This window comes from Pyrus communis, chromosome 2 (assembly GCF_963583255.1).
Source record: "Pyrus communis chromosome 2, drPyrComm1.1, whole genome shotgun sequence".
Classification (NCBI taxonomy): Eukaryota; Viridiplantae; Streptophyta; class Magnoliopsida; order Rosales; family Rosaceae; genus Pyrus; species Pyrus communis.
In genome coordinates, this window is record NC_084804.1 from 6,024,232 (window position 1) to 6,047,639 (window position 23,408).

At 36.3% G+C, this 23,408-nt stretch overlaps 2 protein-coding genes across 2 annotated transcripts; both read right to left on the reverse strand.

The window, feature by feature from the left end:
- Window positions 1-9,076: 9,076 nt before the first annotated feature.
- On the reverse strand, window positions 9,077-11,041 carry LOC137725920 (berberine bridge enzyme-like 21). Its single transcript, XM_068464760.1, has one exon. The coding sequence runs from the start codon at window positions 10,974-10,976 to the stop codon at window positions 9,360-9,362; it is 1,617 nt and encodes a 538-aa protein (XP_068320861.1). The 5' UTR covers window positions 10,977-11,041; the 3' UTR covers window positions 9,077-9,359.
- Window positions 11,042-19,966: 8,925 nt separating this feature from the next.
- LOC137725993 (berberine bridge enzyme-like 8) lies at window positions 19,967-21,880 on the reverse strand. The gene has a single exon (XM_068464842.1). It carries the CDS (start codon window positions 21,801-21,803, stop codon window positions 20,184-20,186), a length of 1,620 nt encoding a protein of 539 aa, XP_068320943.1. The 5' UTR covers window positions 21,804-21,880; the 3' UTR covers window positions 19,967-20,183.
- Between the last annotated feature and the right edge of the window lie 1,528 nt (window positions 21,881-23,408).

The following is a 23,408-nucleotide window of genomic DNA, read 5'->3' on the forward strand; positions in this document are numbered from 1 at the left end:
TTTACAAGATCAATAATTTTTTGGTGGTTGAATTTATCCCACCATTTTACCCATCGGGTTCTGTAAAGACCACTAGTGTCCACTTCAAAGTTCCATTTGAGAATCCATGGGATCTTGTACTTGGCCATGAGCAGTGAAAAAATAGTAACTCTGTTGTCGAAACGACTTCTGTCAAAACTGGGCTGGAAGTTGTTTGTGAGAACATGACGAAGGTCATCTGGAATGATAGAAGAGCTTGGGCCATGGGAAGCCCACCAATCTGGAAACCATGCAGGAAACCGCAATCTGAAATTCTTATCAAAGGTTATGAACCATGAATGACTAAAATCTTCTGTTTGATGGAGAAAAATGTTGGTCCATGCTTGGATATAATCATAGTAATTGTAATGATTGTTTGGGATGAGAACATGCTGGGTATGAAGGGGTTTTGTGTGATAAAGGGGAATTCCCCATTCGAGTTCGGTAAGGAATTTTCCAATATGGAGTGAATGATACAATATTTTGTTTTGGTGAGAGGTACTGTAAATTGGCTTAATAGCAATGCTTTCTGTTTCTGAAAGGATAGCCTGGTAGTATTTGAGGCTTTTGTATGATTCTGTTGGGAGATAATGAAAATTTGGAGGAATGAGTAATTTAGCAATGCGTTCTGGAGGTTGGTTTTTGTCAATATGAAGAGGAATGCTAAAAAGCTTTTCAGAATGAGGGTTCTGGACATATGGTGATGTTTTAGCATAGCTAGGTGTTTTTGGTTGTGAAGGTGCTGGAGAACGAACTGAAGAGTAGGGATCATAAGGGGTGGCTAAGGCCGTTTGGTAATTTGGTCGGATATTTCCTACTGTTGAACCTAAGGGAGTAAATCTGTTTGTAATGGCGAGGGCCGATGAAGAGTCGGGAATAGACTCTTGTTTTACTGGTGCTGGGGTTTGGGTAAGGGTGGCTGGGAGCCTTCGTTGCTGAGTGGGATTAGTACCCATTCTTCCCCTGCAAAAATTCTCTGGTTAGAAAATCTGGTATGCAATTCTGGCTGCCTTTAATGTATTCAATATCAAAATCAAAAATACTTAATATGGCTTGCCAGCGTGCAAAAATCTGTTTTGATGCAATATTTTGAACATCTTTTTGTAAAACATGTTTGGCAGATTTGCAATCAACACGAACTAAAAATTTTTGATTTAATAAATCATCTTGGAATTTGCTAATACATAATACAATAGATAAAATCTCTTTTTTAATAGTACTATAGTTGCTTTGAGCTGGATTCCAAACTCCTGAATGGAAACGAACAATTTGTTCAGGAGCTTCGGAAGAAATTTTCTGTTTAAGGATACCTCCATAACCGATTTCAGATGCGTCGGTTTCGACTATTTTGAGAGAGCCGGGAGTTGGAATGCCAAGGCAAGGTAAAGTCTTGACATGATTTTTTATCTGTTTGACAATGGAAGTATGATTTTGTGACCATGATGGAGGATTTTCCTTGAGACGATCAAACAAGGGCTTACATTGTTGACGCAGGTGAGGATAAAATTCTGAAACATAATTGAGAGATCCAAGGAATCTTTGAAGCTGGGTTTTGTCAATAATTTGATCTGGAAATTTATCAGCAAACTGGATGACTCGATCTATTGGTTGAATGGTAGACCTGTAAATATGGTAACCTAAAAATCTAACTTTGGTTTGGAATAACTTAATCTTAGATGCCGAAACAACTAACCCATTGGACCTAATGATCCTAACAAATGCATGCAAATGCTTCCAATGCTCTTCTATTGATTTTGAGAAAATTAATACATCATCAATATAAACAATCGAAAAATGGCTGTATTGATTAAAAATTTCATTCATGATATTTTGAAATTCACTTGGTGCATTTTTCAAGCCGAAAGGCATTACATTCCACTCGTAATGTCCGAAAGGAGTTACAAAAGCAGTTTTGTATTTATCAGATTCATGAATTTGAATTTGCCAAAAGCCTGATTTCATATCAAATTTAGAAAAAATAGTTGCCTGAGAAAGTCTCTTTATCAAGTCTCTTTTGTTAGGGATTGGATATCGGATCCATTCTAAAACATCATTCAAAGGTTTGTAGTTAATAACTAGTCGTGGAGCACCGCGTTCTAATTCTGCGTTTTTCTGGACATAAAAAGCAGGGCATGACCATGGAGATTTGCTTTTACGGATAATTCCTTTTTCTAAAAGTTGATTAATTTCAGTTTTACAAAACTCCAAAACTTCTTGATTCATTTGAATCGGTCGTGCTTTTGTGGGGATTTTTGACTCAATAAAATCTTTGACATAAGGTAGTTTAACAATATGTTGTTTTCTGTGCCAAAAAGCATTTGGAAGGTCGGAACAAATTTCTTTAGTAAGCTTATCAGAAAACTGGCGAATAGAATCTAATAAAGATTTGTTTGTTAATTGTTCTTCAATTCTTTTGTGAAGAATTTCTTCCTGTAAAAAAGCAATTTGTTGGGATTTTGCAGTAATCTGGTTGAGAGTTTTTGAAACACTATCTTTTTGAAGTTGTTTTAACCTTTTAAGATCTGTTTCTATGCAAAATTCAAAAGTAATTTTTTGGCCAAAAACCTTGGTAGAAATACAGTTATGATGAACTTTGAAAGGATAAATTAATGCAATGAAAGGGAGTCCCAAAATAACTGGATCAGAAATATTCTTGATCAAAACAAATGGAGTTTTAAAACAAACATTTTGTTGACAAACGTGAGCTTTGGGAATTTCATAGTTTAATTTCATCGGGGATTGATTTGCAGCGCTAAGTGTTTCCGTAGACTTGTGAAAATATTTAGTAGGTATTAATCCTTCTTGAATGCAATTTAAATCTGCACCTGAATCAATTAAAGCGATGGTTTCTAAATGAAAATCTTCGATTACTATTGTAACTTTAGAATACCATTTTCGAATTCTTATTTTGTCTAAAAGACTTAAAACAAGTTCTTTTGAAGAAGAAGATTTAGCTGAGTGAGCGTCGGAATCGGAATTTGAGGAAGAACCATTTTGTTCTTGGACGAGCTCTTGCGTACGTACTCTACTGAGTTGTGAACGAATTTCAGTATTCTCTGATTTTAAAAACTTAATTTCTGATTTGATTTGGTTAATTTCCTTTTGTAAATCTTTGAGGGTGATTTCCTTTTTGGATTTATTGAAACGTTCCAAAGTGGTACTGAGAGAAATCTTTTGAGAAGAAATTTGACTAGTGCCAGGTTCATGAGAAGAAATCAAATTTTTGAGTTTTTTCAAATAAAAAGATTTTAAATCAGGGTCATCGACTTTACTAATTAATTCCATTAAAAACTCTTCTTGTTCTTCTTGCTTATTAAGCACTGAAATTTTGTTACAACAAGTGTCCGTGCACCCAAACTTAATGTTTGGCGAGGAGACGTCGCTAGAACTGCTAGAGTCGGAGACGGAAAAATCGAGATTTTTATCAGATTGACTAGAGTCGGTATTTCTAATTTCTAAAGCCTGAATAAGTTGAACTTTCTCTTCTTCAGAGATTTTTAGTTGGTTAATAACCTTTTTAACTCTACATTCATTTGCATAATGACCAAATTTACCACACTTGTAACACTTTCCCTTTTTATTTTGAAAATCCTTTTTAGACTTTCGAAAAGGTTTTTTGTTTGAAGATGGTTTTTCATAAAATTTATTTGTTTGAAAAGGTTTGTTGGAAGATCTTTTGTTTTTATAAAATCTGGATGGATGTTTAGAAAACTTGCTGGTTTGTTGGGCTTTTTTCTTTTTACTCGAAGGAGCGATTGGAGGTAAGCCATATTGTTCACAAAATGTTCCAAGTTCGTATTTAGCAATAGATTTATCTTTATGAACTTGTTTTGAAATCTTCATGTCGATACACATTTTCAATCCTTCCTTTTGAATAACATTAACTATGTTACCATAAGTAAGGGTATGATAAGGTATGACACCTTCTTCATTTACTAAAACATTTCGAATTTTGTGAGCAAAAAGATTTGGTAAACCATTGATAAATTTTTCTTTCCAAAAAGGTTGATTACTATCTTCCCGAAGCATAACTCTGGATATGAAAACATCTTTATACCATCTGAAATCACTTAAGGTTGGACACCTTAAATTACTCAGTTGGTCGTGAATACGCGTAGTAACGTTGCTGGGTGTTCCTATAAAGTGTTCTATAATCGTATAAAGTAAAGTATTTACTCCGTCGGGTATTCCCTGTCCTATCGTTTCGTCAAAAATGGGAAATCCTTCCTTATCTTTTTTGACCGCAAAGCGTATTTCATCTCTGGACTGAGAAGTTAAGTGCTTCTCCCACCAAGAATGAAGCATTCCAGTGAAACCAGTGACGAGAAGATCAACGATTTGTGTTTGAGTAAAATTGTGATTTGAAATGTAGCTATTAGCAACCATGGACATGTGTTGAAGTTTGTTCAAAAGTTCTTGTTCGGATAAGCCATCTATGTTCCACTCATAAAGTTTGTCGGCTGAAACTGAAAATTGATTTTGAATATTTCGTTCTTCAAATTGAAGGTCAGGAGGAGTTGGCCTGGGATACCAGTTTTTTGTGAGAGAAGTAGGGTTGACCGGATGAGTACGAATACGTTTTAAATCAAAAGTTGGTTGAAGATCAATGTTTTGAAAAATATTTTCAATATTTTGGATAGCAGAACTAGTTTCCGTGTCCTGAGAAGAATCAGAAGTATTTTCTTCTTCGACAGAAACATCATTGTTTTGCAAAACATTAACAACTTTCTCTTTTTTGAGCTCAGTGAGCATATGATCAATTTTTTGTAAAGTAGTCATGGATTTTAAAGCAGTGGAACTTGAAGCAGTATTAGTAAAATTTACTAAAGGTTTTTCTTTTGGAGAAGATTTTGGTTGAGACAATTTGTCGATTTTGGTTTCAATTTTGTCTAACTGTTTTCCAATAGTATGAAGACTTTGGTTTGTAAAATTATTCTGTTCAATGACAGGTTTAAAACCAGAATCTTCTTTTGGAATTTTAAAAGGGGTTGCGGGGATGTTGGTATTACCAGTGGGAATCAAAATAGTTTCTTTGGGAGGATGACTGGAAGAAATCAAAGTTTTGTCTTCCTTGACCCAATTTTCTTTGGTAACAACCGTAACTTTATTTTTTGTTTCAAAATGTTTTTCAATAAAATCAAAGAAAGATATTTCAAATTGGTATTGTTCTACAAAAGCTTTCCATTCGGCATATATGGCTAGCTTTTCTTCATCACAATACTTTTTTCTAAAAATATTTCTTCTGGGGATGTTTTCCTCAGAAGTGATGTCAGCTTTAAGCTTCCTCCATCGGATTTTATGTGGTTTATTTAAAACAAGTAATTGGTGATTCACCGATGTTGTTTCAAAATCAGAAGGAGTTGGAGAAGTGGGTTCTTCTTGGTTTGGAGGATGATAAACAGGATGTGCAACTTGTGAAGAGGTGTCGACAGACTTTAATTTGAGTAAATCATTGACTAGATCTTGTTGTGCAGCTTCCTGCTCTTTTAACTTTTTGTTTACTAAAGATTTGATCAAATCTTGATCTCGACCCAGTCTATCGGTTGACGTGGATCCAGAAAAAGACTGTCTGCTAGGAGTAAAAGATTTGTGCGACAAAACTGATTCACAAGATTTTCTTGCTGGACGATCAAAATTGATTTTAACTGTGCCGTCAAAATATTGTTCAATGTTGTCAAGATTAACGAGGCTGTTTTGAACGGAAACCGGCTTACTTTCATTAATTAAACACCAATCTGAGGGGAGACTGATGTCTGACCACCTAATGGTTCTTGGTACTCTAATGTTTGCGCTTTCTTGGGTTGTTTGGATTAAAAGAGTGTGGTCGCGAGGACTTTTGTTCAAAGCTTGAAAATTCATGTTTGTGCCAGTGACTTTGTAATAAACTCTAAAAATAAGTGCCAAAGGTTGTGTTCCTTCCAGGACTTGGTACCCGGAGGTTTTGATATTAAGAGTAAGAGCTTTTAAAACATGTGGATCTGAAAGACTTATTGTGAGATCGGGAAAACAATCAAAATGGATAGGTCCGTTATAAAGACTTGATTCAATCATTCCAAGAATACTATCGTTAAAATCAGTAAATCGGGCGTCACGAAGACATAAAAGAATAGACGTATTAAGACCTTTTCGTGTTAAAGGTTTAACAGCGATTTGAACTAAACCAATGTGAAGATATATATATATATATATATATATATTCATCCAATGGACGCACTATAAATTTTAGTAGATACTAATTTTGCCATTAAATAGCGACATCCAATTACAAAAAACATAACAATGTATATTTGAAGTTGTTCATGATAAGCCAATATGATAAATTGGTCCAATAAAAAAGAAAAAGAGGACAAAAACAAATACGAAGGGAAGATAAAATATGTAAACTAAATATATGACAACAAACAAGAAGACAATTATTGATTTAATTTTGCATAATTCTATGGGCTCATAACATATGTAATAAACTGAAAAACTGACGCTAATTGATAATTTGCATGAATCAAATAACATGAAAAAGAATGAAAGATTACCTATTGAGCTTACAACATGCACCAATTTCTTGATAGTGAGACTCTTAAAGAGAGATGAATCTGATAAACTTGGAACATTTGATAATTGATATATAAAATGATTCAATTAATTAATTTGGTTAAGTATAACAATAAGAGTATTGAATTGATGAGATTGTTGGTATGCCCCATGTATGATGTTTGGTGCATAATAAAGATAGTATAGAGTTTAATGCATGCATAATAAATTAGTACTATAGGGATAGGAATAATTGAATACGTTGTGGGCATAATTCCAAGACTTCAAAAGGCATAATTGAATAAAATATAATATATATATATATATATATATATATATATATATATCAAATATATATATATAATATTCAGATCGGATTCGGGTACGGATATGGATTGGGTACCCTTATAACCATATCCAAAACCATAACCGAATAAAGTTAACGGTTTTTTCGCATATCCAAACCATACCCGAATTTTCATATCCAAATCTAATGCATTTGGGCGATTATCCACGGTGAACGGGTTTACGATTAGAATTACCATCCCTACTCATAAATTGTAAATCTATTTTGCTCATAAACATTTCATAAAACATAACCATTAAATCATGATTTTCATGTATGCATTTCTAATAGGAAAATATGCATTTTAGAAGGGGTCCACTCACCTTACACAGTTGGTGAAGAGTCTTGCAAACAAGAGAGGACGAAAATGCCATACACAATTGCACCGAAGCACATAAAGGTACCAATTAATAAAACTCTATCATAACTATTGAATTTGGGGAAACGGACGTCAGAAACGGATTTAGGACGTCGAATTACCCTAAGAGAGGTCCTGGACAAATTTCGTAAAAGTCAACACAAAGAATATTCCCTAACAAAATATTCCATCTGGATTGGGCTGGTTCAGCTAGGTTGGGCCGAGGGTTTTGGGCTGGCCAAAGCTTGGGTTTTGGGTTTAGTTGGTATGACTTGGTTTTCTAGGCTTGGGCAATTAGGTTTTTAAGCCTGGGTTGGCTATTAGGTTGGGCTGGGCTCAAGTAGGTTAGGTCAGGTCAAGTCGACCCGTTTTTAGGCTGTGGGTCGGTCGTCTTGCCGAAGAAGAAAGCCAGAGCTTTCAAGCTCCGATCAACCACAACTCAGCAAAAACCCATCAACCCTTATACCAAAATGAAGCTACAAAGGAGAGGATTAGAACTATACCAATCATGGGGCCAGTCGTGGTCGGAGTTGGCCGGAAAATGACCTGGGAGTCACAGATTCTCGCCGGAATCTGGGGAAAGTTTCCCCTGAGCTGTTCTGTGTCCAACTAGTGTACACTAACATCAAACCTACCCTAAACTAACCTTAAAACACACCCCACAAGGTTTTAGAGTCTTACCTTTAGCCGTAGATGGCGGAACATGTTGGGGAAGGTTGCATAGTGACAGGAAAGAGAAGAGCTTGGTGGAGGGGTTCCTCCATCAATCCTGGGTTCATGGGTCTTGCAAAGGATGTGGGGAGGGATGAGATGATGGCGGTCTAAGTCTGGTGGGGGGTCTTGAGCCTCGGCTCGACAGAGAAGAAAAATGAGGCGTGGAGAGTGGGGGAAAGAAGAGAAAAAGTGACAGGGAGAGCGAAGAAAAAGTGAGGCCGGGAGACCAAATCAGAGGGTATGCCCCATTGGCACACCACCCAAGCCCAAAAGCAAACAATTAAAACAAAATATCTCCCTACACGTGATATTACTAAAATACCCTTATGTTCTAAAATCCAAATAATTTTTCGAGATAGGTCGTTACATTGTTATTGTATGTGCCTTGAGATACAGTTACAACATTGTGCCCATTGTAGATAAATTTATTCATTTGTACGTGCACTTAGACTGTGAAAATGAAAAACTCTTAGTTGTCTCTTATGGACATTTTGTTGTGTCTATATGTCTCGAACTCTCCAGTGACTTGAGACACATCACATGATGTTAGATTTTTACCAAGAAAAAAGGACCGATTCACAAGGGACCTTGAATGGTGGGACTCCATCTAATAGTAAATGGGATCCACACCCTTTAAAGCTAACCGTGTCACAAAGACTCATAACCACAAAGTCGAGACCCACCCACCTACAGAAGCTTCTTTGCAGTTACAGTTTTCAATGATCGCTAATTTAACTCGACTTAACTTATATAACCTTTTTTTGGAAACTTAACTTATATAACCTTGTGAAAGGAACGGATACTGTGATTTTTGACAGGAAAGATGTTCTATCAAGGACGAGGTGAAGAATCTGCATATGGATGGTTTAATCCAATTAGACAAACTGTTCAAATAAAATGAAATAAAAAATTAGTCATAAGCATAATTCTTTAAAATTTTCAGACTTTCGTTTTCTCCTTATCAATTTTTTTCATGCAAAAACAGAGTGCAAGAATAACTTCCTTTCAATTCAACTCATTCTTTTTTTTCCGAATGAGAACTAGTCCTCTGAGATAAACTAATCCAATGAAAATGACATTCACAGCAAGCAAACTTAGACCATTACGGAAGGTAGAAATGAAATGGTCAAGACAGCCTTTAACTAGAATAAATGGCATTGTTTCAACTTTCTTATACATGTCACGATCTCTCATAAATCCAAAACCAAAATATTAATCTGGAGCAGGATAAAAGTAAAAACACATTGTATCTATTCACTGTGACAAGAACTGAATCAAAATAACCCAATAATTTAACCTTTTCATAATAATTTAACCTTTTTAACTTACTCCAATGAATCTATGATCAATCAACAACCAAAAATCCATGCTTTTGTATCAACTTCCTATGCCCTCCTATTCCTTTCTTGGAAGAATTGGGATGCTTTGCTCGTTGTAGAAGAAATTTTCTGGATCGACAGCGGTCTTCACCTTCACCAGCCTATCGAAATTGTCGTTGAAATACTTCATTCCATAAACCTTTCCTTCTTCATAAGAAGGAGCCCCAGTTGAACTGGCACCAATGTCAAGGTCTCTATAGTTCAGAAAAGCACTTCTTGGATTCTTTGACACAAATGGGGTCATGTAACTGAAAAGCCTCTTGCTTTGTGTGGTGTAGTTCTTCTCCAAGTCTTCCCCTGCATCCTCCCAGTTCACTGAGTACTGAATTTTGTACAAGTTTCCGGCACGGTGGGGAAAAGGTGTCTCGGATGGTGCAATCCGGCTCATTTCCCCACCATAAGGATTGAAAACAAGTCCTGTTTTCCCTAGCTCGATCATTTTTTTCCACAGCCACTCCAACCCGTCCATTGAAATCGGGGTTTGGACATAATCAGACTTCCTCTTCAAGAAATTTGCATCGTTTGGCATTCTGTCAAGCAACGCCTTGGGAGAGGTTCCAATGTCGAAATTCGCCCACCAGAGGACGGATTCAATCCAGTTCATCTCAGTACAATTCTCCTTCTTCAACCCCAATTCAGGGAACTCCTTACCCAACAATTTCACAAGCTGATCAGCAGTGCCTAAAAACTCGGCCAAAACTGAGGCTCTAATAGTCTTTTCCCCCTTCTTCACTTTAGAACTGACAGGCTGCAACAACAGCCTCAAAAACAACCCATCATCCGTCGTGGGCGCCACCTCCTGCCACCGAGAAACGAGGGCGGTTGCATTCTGCTCCAACGTTTTCTCAACCCGAAAAATTGTAACAACTTCCGGGACAGAAACTAACTTCAACTTGTACGAAATAATGACACCAAAGCTTCCTCCACCTCCTCCTTTAATAGCCCAAAACAAGTCCTCCCCCATCGATTTTCGGTCGAGAAGTTCGCCTTTGGCATTGACAATCTGAGCATCAAGGACATTGTCAACAGCAAGACCATACTTCCTCAGCAAGTTACCATATCCGCCGCCACTTAGGTGCCCACCAACACCAACCAGTTGGCAAATCCCCGCCGGAAAGGCATGGACTTTACTCTTCTCCCAAATCCTATAGTACAACTCTCCAAGCGTAGCGCCGGCCTGAGCCCAAACGGAGTTGTCCTTAATGTCCACCTTGATCGACCTGAGATTAAACATGTCAAGAACAATAAATGTCTGGCTAGACCAGTAAGAAATGCCCTCATAATCGTGCCCGCCGCTTCGGATTTTGAGCTGTAAGCCGGCGAGCTTGGCGCAGAGGACGGAGGCCTGGACATGGGATTCGGTTAAGGGTGTGACAATGAGGAGTGGTTTTGGGGTGGAGGTTTTGTTGAACCTGGAGTTTCTGATGTAGGCTTGTAAAACTGGTGTGTATGAAGGGTTGTTTTGGGCATAGACTATGTTGGATAATTGAGATGTGTTGGATGAGTTTGTTTTGGTTTTTAGGCATTGGAGGAAGCTGTCATAGACAGAATCCGAAGCTGCCCATGAAGCAGAAGCTTGAAGAAAGACAAGAGAAACAAGAAGTTTAAGAATCCTCGGCATTGCGTCTCTCATCGGTTTTGTTAAATTTGTTGGATGTTTGTAAGGGCTTTGGTCCTCTTTTATATGGACAGAGAGGCACCAGCGCCCCCGTGTGGGAATAGTATTTGCACTCGTTCGTTCTTACTTCCGCGCACTATTTTTTTCTTTGAAGAAAAATCACTGCTCTTTTGTAATTGAAATTGTAATCCTCATTTTGTTGGTCACTTGTGACTAATAATAATTCATGGTCTTTTTTGGAGGGATTTTTTAAGTATCGGGTATTCAAGCGGTATTTTAATGTTATATAATATTAAGTGTCGGAAATGATATTTTTTTCGTGTTCCTCCAATTATTTTATGGCACGTAGAGTACTTGCTTGAATACTGAACACTTTGATAAACTAATTCTTTATTATTGGATTTGAGATTAAAAAATTAAAAGTTTATTTCTATTTTATTTCTTTAGGCGGGGATTTTTAGAATAGGGACCGCATCCAGCGAGTAATGTCTTGCCTAGTGAGTGATGTGGCACCGCTTGGTGAGCCATGGTTTAATGCAATCTCGCTTGCAAGAAATGAGTTTGGTGTGACTTCGGTTATTAGCGATGACTTGATGTGGTCTCACTTGTGTAGCAGTGACATTACGTGTATCCTTACATTTATCGCGAAGGAAATCAAGTGGCAGAGTGATTGGAGAAATTTTTAGTTATGATGGGAACACGGATGGTACACCACGTGTTTTTATGCAAGTTGTGGAAAATTTTAATTTTTAAGTTATTAACTTTTTAACACACATAACCCATCATTTATATATGGACACGTGGTGTACCATCTCGTGTGACGGTCACACTGAAAAATCTCTCGAGTGATTAGGCAAATTGTCATCCTCTCTTCCATGCATGTTCGTTTGCTCACATTTATCGTGAAGGAAATTAGGTGGTAGATTGTTTGGAAAACTATGGTGTTGATCATGTTAGGGTTCATTGGTGGGATTCTTGTTTGACGTGTGCAGTTGCGGCCTTTGTTCATAATCTTTCGAGACTTCCAAATTTTCGTTTCTCTTAGAAGTTCTCTTAATTGATTTTTTGTTTCTAATAATTTTCTTCTTCTTGTTAGGGTTTGGCTTCATGTACCCTTTAACTTATTGTATCTTTACTTTTTCTTTAATATATTTTCACAATAATATATTTTTCCATGATAGCATTGCCAACATTATTTTTTTAATTAAACAAAAAAAACATTACGTGTATCTGGTGTAGGTCTGTTGCGTCTGCTGCCTTTGTGGCATGTTGACCTGCCAATGTTTGTGCTAGTTGTATGCATTTGTGAATTGTGGTAGCCAATTAAGGGATTATTATTATTGTTTGTGCAAATTACCTCTATATTAAAATTTGATTACTAAATATTGTACCCATTTGACAATTCTGCATAAAAAAAATTTATAGAAAATTTTCTTTCATGGTGTGACTGTTGAGTAGAAAATTCAATGGAAACTTTTAGAAAAGTAATCTGGTTTGTTGTCACATCCCAGTCTCGACTATACCGTAGCACGATATTGTCTGCTTTGGGCTCCAGCCACGCGTTCACGGTTTTGTTTCTGAGAACTCACACAAGAACTTCCCAGTGGGTCACCCGTCCTAGGATTGCTCTAGCCCAAACTGGCTTAACTTCAGAGTTCCAATGGAATTCGAAGCCAGTGAGTTCTCAAATGGTCTCATGCTGTATGGAGGTGGACATGAACATATAAGGCACATCACCCCTTTTTCGTTGGTCGATGTGGGATGTTACAATCCACCCCTTTAGGGGCCCGACGTCCTCGTCGGCACATCCGCACCACACGGCAAAGTGGTGTTGGAAATTTTGAGTAAAAATTTCTTTGTCCCACATTGGCCATTCCCAAAAGGTTTCCTCACTTTATAAGGTTTTGTCCCTTATAGAAAGTGATTGGAATGATAGGCCTTGAAGACTAAAATTGGGTTTACCCTTGGGGTTGGATCTTGGGGTGTGCTAATTAATTATCAAAATATAGGCCTTGAGCATTGGGGCTCTTGGGCTCTAATAATTAAATTAATTAATTATTTTTTTACCAACAGACTCATTTTTTCAGATGAAGTCTGAAGTGTGAAAAAAGGCGGAAAGAAAACACCTCTCTGAGAAGATGTCTCCCAACAAATGCATCACTTCCTCATACCTATTGCGAACAGGCGTAATCATATTACATATACATCTATCTGCATGACATTTAGAACATAGAAAATACAATTCTTCTTCTATAATTCTGACTTGATCGTTGAATTTTGGTGAAGCAAACGTCCATAGAACTACAAGCATTGAGTAGAAATGAAATTTCTATTTCAAGGACATTACGATACGCAAACCTCGATCTTCAATATTTCTGTTCAATATTATTTCATTGCTTATACACAGTTAATTTCCTATTTGCATTTATTATTTATTAGCATATATAATTTTATCACAAATTGTTGACATATAACCAACAAGTGGCTCTAATACCATTCTGTCACATCCTAGTCTCGACTCTGCTGTAGCACGATATTGTCCGTTTTGGACCCCGGCTATGCCCTCACGGTTTTGTTTCTGGGAACTCACACAATAACTTCCTAGTGGGTCACCCATCCTAGAATTGCTCTCGCCCAAACTCGCTCAACTTCAGAGTTCCGATGGAATCCGAAGCCAGTGAGTTCCCAAAAGATCTTGTGCTATATGAAGGTGGGCATGTACATATAAGGCACATCATCCTCTCTCCGTTGATCGATGTGGGAGTTTACATTTGCCGTTCGGGCATTCTGCACCAATCATTCATACACATCTCAGGTATCATACTTTTCCTAAAACTCGGTGGGATTAATCATGGATGTGATATTTTTGTGTGGTTCAAGCACACTGAAATTGGGTCCATTTTGACTTTTACATGGTTTATAATTTGACTTAATATTATTGACTTTTATTTTGTTTTAAATTGAAGGTTTTAATGGGAAAAATCAAACTAAAATCAAATTGAAGATTCCTAGTCCTACAAAATACACATAATTCACAGAAAAATAATCGTACCTTCCTGTTAAATCGGTGAAATTGTTTTAAAGAACTTTTAGAAGAAGAAAAAAAATTATCAAGATATTATGCCCATTTTTTAAGAAAGTCAGAGTTTTGGACCTTTCTCAAAGACAAAAACAAACCCACGATTTATTAGAAAAAAATAAAAATACTAAACCCAAGATTTAGAAAAGGGTTATGTCGGAGTAGCAGGTTTTAGTTACTGTTTTATAAATAGGGAGATACGAATCAACGATAATATTTTTGGAACCATAGAGATTGATTTCAGTGGAAAATGAAACCTCTGATGTACAAGTAAAAATAATTATTACAAGACATTAAAGAGATAAGTTGTATTAGATGATAGAGTTTAACCCTAAATGTGAATATTTTGTTCCATTGCATGAAATTGGTTATTGGTTACTGGTTAGGTCATATTATTTGCCCATTTAGCCTGCAATTATTGCATAATATTATATCCCGTGAAACTTTAGGAATTAAACATTTGTAAGAGATGGACCTTTTCTCGACCTATTGTCTAAATACTACAAAAGAAGATATATAGACAGCATGTAATGACAATGATCGCAGGTTATTTTATCACTTACAAAACTATTAAAACCTTGGAGCATACATACATGCACCAAAGTGGACTTGTTAGTAAATATGTCAGTTATTCTGGGTATAATTAACAAATTTTTATAACTCAGCTTTTAGAAGGGAAAAAAAAAAAATGTTCCAACCGGAGACCATATGCATATATGTCAAACAAGTTCACCTGTATTAAAAAATTCCTCGTTTTGATTTTTCCAACTGAGAGTGCTTTGTCTTGATAACGAAATGCACGCATATATCTATGTAGTTGTCCAGTTGTGGGTACAGGTAACGTGTGCTTATTATGGTCAGTTTGCATCTAGATGACTAACATTAATCATCGATTGCGGATGTCTTCAAAATAATTTAGTATTATAATTTAATGGTATTTTTCTTCATTAATAAGTGAGATTTTATATATTTGAATATCGTGAATAACCTCAACACCAATGTATTTTCACCATCCTTTAGTGTAATATATTATATTGTTGTATTAGAAAAAAAATAAGGAAAACTAATGAAAAGGGTTTGAAAACTATGACTTTTAATGATAAGGACAAAATAAAGGGTAAAGTGAATAGTACCATGATTGACTTTTTAGTGTAAAATGTGGTTTTTCGTTAAAGTGAACAGTACCATGGACTTTTCGTTAAAACTCCTAAAAAAATATCTTAAGCTAAACAGTGAACCTACTAAAATAATTTGGTATTGAGCTCGTCATTCATATGAGTTGACATAAAACTAAGTAGAAAAAATTACCATTAAACTATAATGCCAAATGACATGAGATTGAATTCATATTAGATGTACACAGTTTCAATAGACCTAAACAATGACAAAATTTAAAAATATTGCTCTAGCTAAAACCATTTGTACTCATAAATGCTTTTATTAGAAGCACGTCAAATACTTTTAAAATAAATATGGGTGATTATCACGGAACTTCCAGAACATAGTTCAAAATTTCCACATTTTACAAGGAAATTTTTTAACTGTATTATCCATGCCGCCTCTAATTTATAATTGTTTTTAATTACAATCCAGAAACCTTTTAATCGTTTTGTACCAAACCTTTTAAAAGAAATGCTAAAGGAAATAGTCTGTCGTGTTGAGATTCAAAGTGCAGTTTTTGGAAGATAAGCATTGTCGCATTATTTGGCACTAGCAAGGTTAATGATCATACATAATGTCGATTCAGTGGGCGAAGGGGATGGAGCCTGCCATAAGTATTGGACTTTTCAAATCAAGGGACCACTGCTTTAATAAAAAGGATCGACTTAACAAAGTCGTATATACTTTGTCTTCTACTACACATTCTCTTCTGAATATTTGGAAAGATTAATGACGTACTTTTTCAATTCTCTCCGATCACAGAATTATTGAATTCACATTCATTTAGAGCCTCAAATTCATCGACTGCATCTAGTGCCTCATACTTTTTGGAAACACACGTATCTAGATTAATGACATACTTTTCCAATTCTCTCTAACCACAGAATTATTGAATTCACACTCATCTAGAGCCTCAGATTCTTAGTATGCATCTAGTGCTTCAGATTTTTTGGAAACGCACGTATCTAGTGCCTCATAGTTTATTCAAACATCATCCTCACATAGTTCAAATCTCTTATCAATACATCATTCTCCTAGTCCACTATCTACTGGTAACTCACCTACACAGTATCTCATCCCTGTGGACCCTGATTTTCAACATGAACAACTTCACGTTGTTTTTCTAACCCAATGAATGTGCATCCTATGCAAACAAGGTCCAAGAATGATATTACTAAAAGGAAGGCTTCTCAGCTAGTGTTGGTTCCTCTCAATCACCTACCTCAGAACCAAAAACATTCAAAGCTGCATCAAAAGTACCAGAACGGCAGGATGCAGTGAAGGAAGAAATTGATGCCTTGTACTCTTAGAATAGGTGGTCTCTAGTTCTTCTTCCACATGATAAGAACCTAGTTGGGTGTAAATGTGTTTACAGAGTTAAGAAGAATGCAGATGAATCGCAAAGGGTTATAGCCAAGAAGAGGGTGTAGACTATGGGAAAACTTTTAGTCATATGGTTAAGCCTACAACCATTAAACTAACCATTGCTTTAGCTATTCAATTCAAGTGGCCACTCAAGTAATTGGATGTAAAAAAATCCATTTTACATGGCATTCTTCAAGAAGAAGTATATATGGAGCAGCCTCTAGGTTTCCAAAGTTCACAATATCCATCCAATTATGTTTGTAGGTTTCAAAAGTCACTATATGGACTTAAGCAAGCTCCAAGAGTCTAGAACGAGAGGTTCATCTTTTTACCAGCACTGGGGTTTAAACCTTCTCAAGTTGATCCATATTTGTCTGTCCAGCATGCACTCTTCAAAAGTCATTGTTGTTGCTTTGTTATGTTGATGATGTGATTCTAACTGGTAATTCTTCTCAGTTAATATCACTTGTGATTACAGAGCTTACTACAAAATTTGAAATGAACGACTTTGTCACAATACACTATTTTCTTAGCTTAAAAATCAGTAATACACCAGAAAGGTTGTTTGTGTCACAATCAAATTATGTGAATGAGTTGATTGACATAGTTGACTTGTAAGATTGTAAACCATGTGCTACTCCATGTCTACTATATAACATGTTACTTAAAGATGGTGGTAAACCATATCATAGCCTTGTTTAATACATGAGTGTATGTAGTTGGAGCACTTCCATTAGACTAATCATTGCTTAGCTGCTCAATTCAAGTGGCCACTCAGGTAATTGGATGTAAAAAATCCGTTTTTATATGGCATTCTTCAGGAAGAAGTATATATGGAGCACGTTTTCAAAGTTCACATTATCCACCCAATTATGTTTGTAGGCTTCAAAAGTCACTATATGGACTTAAGCAAGCTCCAATAGTTTCAAATGAGATGTTCATTAGCTTTTTACTAGCATTAGAGTTCAAAGCTTCTCAAGCTGATCCATCTCTGTTTGTCCAGCATGCAATCTTTAAAAGGCATTGTTGTACTGCTTCTTTATGTGGATGATGTGATTCTAACTGGTAGTTTTTCTCAGTTAATATCATATTTGATTACAGAACTTACTACAAAATTTGAAATGAACGACTTGGGTACACTACACTATTCTCTTGGCTTACAAATCAGTAATACACCAGAAAAGGTTGTTTGTTGATTGACAGAGTTGACTTGTAGGATTGTAAACCATGCGATACTCCATGTCTACCATATAACAGGTTACTTAAAGATGATGGTAAACCATATCATTGCCTTATTCAATATAGGAGTGTAGTTGGAGCACTTCAGTATCTCACATCCACAATGCCTACCATAGCATTTTCTGTGAATCAAGCTTGCCACTTCATGCATAACCTTATGGAATCTCATGTCATTGCAGTAAAGAGGATTCTCAAATACCTCAAGGGCACTTCCACTTATGGTATTCATTTTAAACCACATCATGTGCATTTACAATCATATAGTGATATAGATTAGGCTGGTGACCCAAATGATAGAAGATCAACCTCAGAGGTTGTGGTATTTCTTGGTTCGAATCCTATTTCATGGGCATCAAAGAAGCAGCACGCTGTTTCACAATCTTCAACAGAGGCTGAATATAGGTCCTTTGCAATCATAGTTGTAGAAATTGCTTCGATTAGGCAGTTGTTCTGTGACCTATATGTTTCTCTTTTTCTACCACCAATGATCCACTGTGATAATGTCTCAGCTATTGCTTTATCCTTTAATCCCGTGTTTCATGATAAGTCCAAACACATTGAGACAAATTATCACCTTGTCAGAGAAAGAGTCACTAGAGGAGATCTTCATGTGCATCATGTTTATTATGTAGATCATTCAACTGATATACTCACTAAAGGACTGTATGCATCCTTGTTTCAACAATACTATGGCAATCTCATGCTTAGTTCCCTCAAGCATGAAGACAAAGCTAAGGATCTAAGTCAAGATATATCAAGGGTCTAGCTATTGCCACTCGTCAATAGATAAAGTAGGTAGTTATAAGGATTGTTAAAAAGTTGTTATAAGTTGTTAAAAGTGGCTAAGGAAGTTAGGAGAGAATATTATCCATAGACTTAGCTTCTATTACAAGTTGTGTAAGAAAGCAAAATATATAGCTGATGTGTAAGATTACTTCGTCATAAAAAAATACATTTTATTCTTCCAAACTCTTGAGCTCTCCTTTCTTTGCAATCTCTACGTATTTGTCTTCAATTTCTCCAAGCTTTTCTTCAATCTTCACATCTAAGACACCAAACCATAGAAAAATATATAATTAAACATGGCAAGTTTGGTATACATTGTAAGTTCATTCTCTAACATGATAACATCTTTTGCAGTCTATTAGTTGTCTAATTTGGTATAGAGAGCCTTGTTTACAAGTACTTCTTACTTTGATTCCAGTTCGTCATTTCTTTGAACCTTTTTAGGTGCAAAGCTGCAATGTAAGTCCGTTTCCAATAAGAATTTGAATTTGAACTTTTTAGGAAAGTTTGTGTTTCCACTTGCAATAAGAATTTCCTTTTATATATCATTTTTCTTTGTGAGGAAAAAAAAAAAAAAAAAGTTTAGGATGGAGGGGAGGCTACCCCACATCTCAAGTTTGGGCATACTATAAGCATTTTTGAGGATTTACAAATGAAGTCTTAGCCATTTTTTTTTTTTTAATGATTTGCTTACAATTAACACTATGATTTAGCTATATTTCTCTTATTTTGGAGAAGTCTAAGATTTGAATTCCATGAATGATGAATGTCATACCAAAGTATTCTGGTTGGCGCCTTAGTGTAATATAGATATTTTACTGATCCTATTTTTCCATGTTTCCCTTGTTAATTAGAATTTTCGAGTAAATTAATTTGGATATTTAATTGGGTTTGTAATTCTTTTTATTATCTGGATTTGATACAATCATAACCTATTTGTCTTTATTTTCACTTGGACGGTTTTTCTCTTGACTTTTCTTATCATATAATATAACACAACTATTTCGATATATAACAGGTATAAGATTATTATTTATGTCTAATACAAGCAGACGAACAAGCCAGGCCACTTTTATTATCCGACTATCTCAGAAAACAGAATCATATGTATTGAATTAAACAGAAGAAAAACTTTTTTTTTTCTTTCTATGTCTCTCATTTTGAAGGAAATTAGAATGGATAAGTTTCTTGAGCAATCCATTTTCTATTTTCAAGTTCGACACAATTGTTCTTTATTTCTTCCTTCAACATATTATGCATTTTAATCTGGAAACAAGACAATGGCTGAGAGTTAAAAATTAGAGGAGTATACATCAAATATGAGCATTTGTGTTGGGCTTAAAGCCCAGTATACTGATAGGGCTCTGGCCCAAATTGAACGCAGCCCAATCTTTGTAGAAAAGTTTACTGCCGCACTAATATTGTCTTAAATCTTAATACCATCCACAATATCTTTATCAGAAATAAATACTCATTTCTTGATCCTTACAACTTCACAATCCAATCGATGAGTAATATATATATATATATATATATATATAGAGAGAGAGAGAGAGAGAGAGAGAGAGAGAAAAGTATAAACAAAGCAGCCATTACTCGGCCATTTTACCCTCCCAAGCTGTAAGAGATGGAATACTTTGTTCATAACTAAAAAAGTTTCCTGGATCTACTGCAGTCTTCACTTGTACCAATCTGTCAAAATTCCCATTGAAGTATTTTCTCCCCCAAACCCTAGCTTCTGAGTAGCTTGCATTGCCATTTCCATTTGTACCCAAGTCAACATCTCTATAATTCAGATATGAACACCTTGGTGACTTTGAGACATAAGGAGTCATAAACTCATAAAGCCTTCTTATCAGATCAATATTTCTGTCTGCAGCCTCCACACCCTCTTCTTTCCAATTCACCGAGTACTGGATTTTGTACACATTTCCTGCTCTATGTGGAAACGGGGTTTCGAGCTCCGAAATTTCGCTCATTTTTCCTCCATAGGGATTGAATGTTAGCACTGGCTTTTTCAGTTCCATCATTTTGTTCCAAAGTCCTTCAAGACCTGCCTTTGACATTGGCTCTTGGACATAATCAGATTTCTTCTTCAGAAACTTTTTTGATTTTTCTTGTCTTTCAAGCAACACATCAGTGGGAGTTCCAATTGCGTAATTAGACCAATACAAAACCGATTCGATCCAGCTCATTTCGGAATAATCCTCATCCTTCAAACCCAATTGGGGTAAGCTCTCATCCATCAAAGCATGAAGCCTTTCTGCATTTCCTAGAAACAATGCCACAAATTTGGCTTTCACTGTCTGATGTCCCTTCTTATTCACTGGCATCACAACCACCCTAATGAAAAGGTCTTCATGAATTCTATGAGCAACATATTGCCACCGATGAACAATGTCGGTGGCGCCTTGTTCTAAAGTCCTCTCGACTCTAAAAACAGTGACAATTTCCGGGACGGAAACCAATTTGATTTTCCAAGAAACAATCACACCAAAGCTAGCTCCGCCTCCACCTCTAATAGCCCAAAAAAGGTCTTCTCCCATTGACTGTCTATCTAAGATTCTTCCATTAACATCAACAATTAAAGCATCAATTATATTATCAACAGAAAGGCCATACTTTCTCATCATATTACCATATCCGCCTCCGCTCAAGTGCCCTCCAACCCCAACAGTCGGGCAAACACCAGCTGGGAAGCCATGGATCTTGCTCTGTTCTGCAACTCTGTAATAAACTTCACCGAGTGTCGCACCAGACTCAACCCAAGCACTCTCATCTTCTATGTCGATACTTATAGATCGAAGACTGAACATGTCGATGATGATGAACGGAAGTTCAGACACATAAGAGAGCCCATCATAGTCGTGACCCCCACTGCGGATTCTCACTTGCAGGGCATGGATTTTGGAGCAAAAGATTGAAGCTTGGATGTGGGAAAAGTTTGTCGGGGCGACTATGAATAAGGGTTTTGAGGTTTGGGGGTCTGTGAAGCGAAGGTTTCTGATGTATGAATTTAAGATGGATGTGTATGAAGGGTTGGTGGGGAAATACGTGACTGCAGAGATTGGTGGGGAGGAATCTTGGGAAAAATTGGAAAGGCATTGGAGGAAGGTGTCTTGGGTTGGATTTGGATCTGAAGCTGCCATTGAAACCTGGAGAAGAAGGAAGAACCCAAGGGGTAAAACTGCCGAAATGGCTCGAGTTTCCATGAAATCTCCTGTATTACATTCAACAACAAAACAACACACTTACCTTCTTACAGGTATTTCCCTATATACTCGCCCGTATCTCGCTCACCAAACAACCTCCTGTTCTCCTAACAGATTATTCTAACACACATCCCACAATTTCTAACAGTCTTGTCAATTAACTAGCCATCTTGGCCTTACATTTGGACAAACCCGATGATGCCACTTGGCATCCTAACAATTCTCACTTGCGTTCTGTCAGATTGAATACCATGTGTCTGCTTAACAACTAAGCAATAATAAAAGGAAGTAGGAAGGAAGTTTCTGCTTGAAAAGGTGGTTGATTGATAATTGAAGAGAGATAAATTGGAGAGGCACGCAAGATTCTAAGAAAGACTTGTATGGCACGGACGCCACATGACCGACATGCATTAGTTTTTTTTCTTATATATATATTTTCTTGTATTATTGGCACGGAATATTATTATGACATTAAATTTGTGCTATACAAGTTGACCGTGCAAGCAAATTCCTTCATCTGTTGCTCCAAGTCACCCAAACAACGGAGATGCATGCTTTCGGTCCCACACGGGCTCATTTTGGTGGATTTGGATCCTCTCCTGAACTAATAGAAAAGATTCTCCTGATCCATCATTATGGACCGTTGGATTTTTATCCAACGGCTACAATTATTATAACTTTAAAGGTACCCCTTATTTGTAGCCGTTGGATAAAAATTCAATGGGTCAAGAGGATCCCCTCCATTAGCTCAGGAGAGGATCCAAATCCCATTTTGGTGAACTCAAATGCACAGGGTCTCTTGCTTGTATCTGTTACTGCTTCCCATCATCCTATAATCGAAGACATATACAAAGAAGGATCATATTTAGATTCTCATTCATGAGAACTTTATATACTTACTTTTTTATTTGACCTAATCAACAAAAATGTCCCACATTTTTTGTTTTTCAAAGCGCAAGGAGAATTAATAATATACCTATTACTTTTTAAAACAACAAAATATGTGAAAACAAATTAAAAAGTGGGTACTCACTATTATCCTACAAAGAGACCCTTGCATTTGGATCTCGACTTGCCCCACTTTGGTGAGCCCAATACAAATTCCATTGTTTGTATTTCGGCCGACGGGTGATGTCGAGAGGATTGAAGAATTTCTTCCACCTCTTAACAAAAGGAAAAATAATTTCTAAAGTAAATTGCGATTTACTTACGAAATATTGAGTAATACTACATTTACCATTTATTTATATCATCTATATAACAGAGGTAGGAAAAGAGAAGAAAAGAATAGTTATATGGATTGGGACTTCATAACAAGAAATATATGGTTGTGATTGTTTATTAGTTAGTTTTCATTTCTGAGTTCTTGTAGATGGCGTTTCTGTTAAGCTACTTTTTGTATTAGCTTCTGGTGTGATCCTACTTTACAGTGATTGAATATAACGATCTTTTATTGTTTAGCCTCTATTTCTCCAAAAAGAATTGTTGTAACTTTATTTGTTGTAACTTCGTTAGTACAGCTTATCTGGATCGTTAATTATACTGGCTAATAGTGATGGTCTTGCGTGTGTTGAATTTACTCTACCAAAAAAGAATGAAAACTAG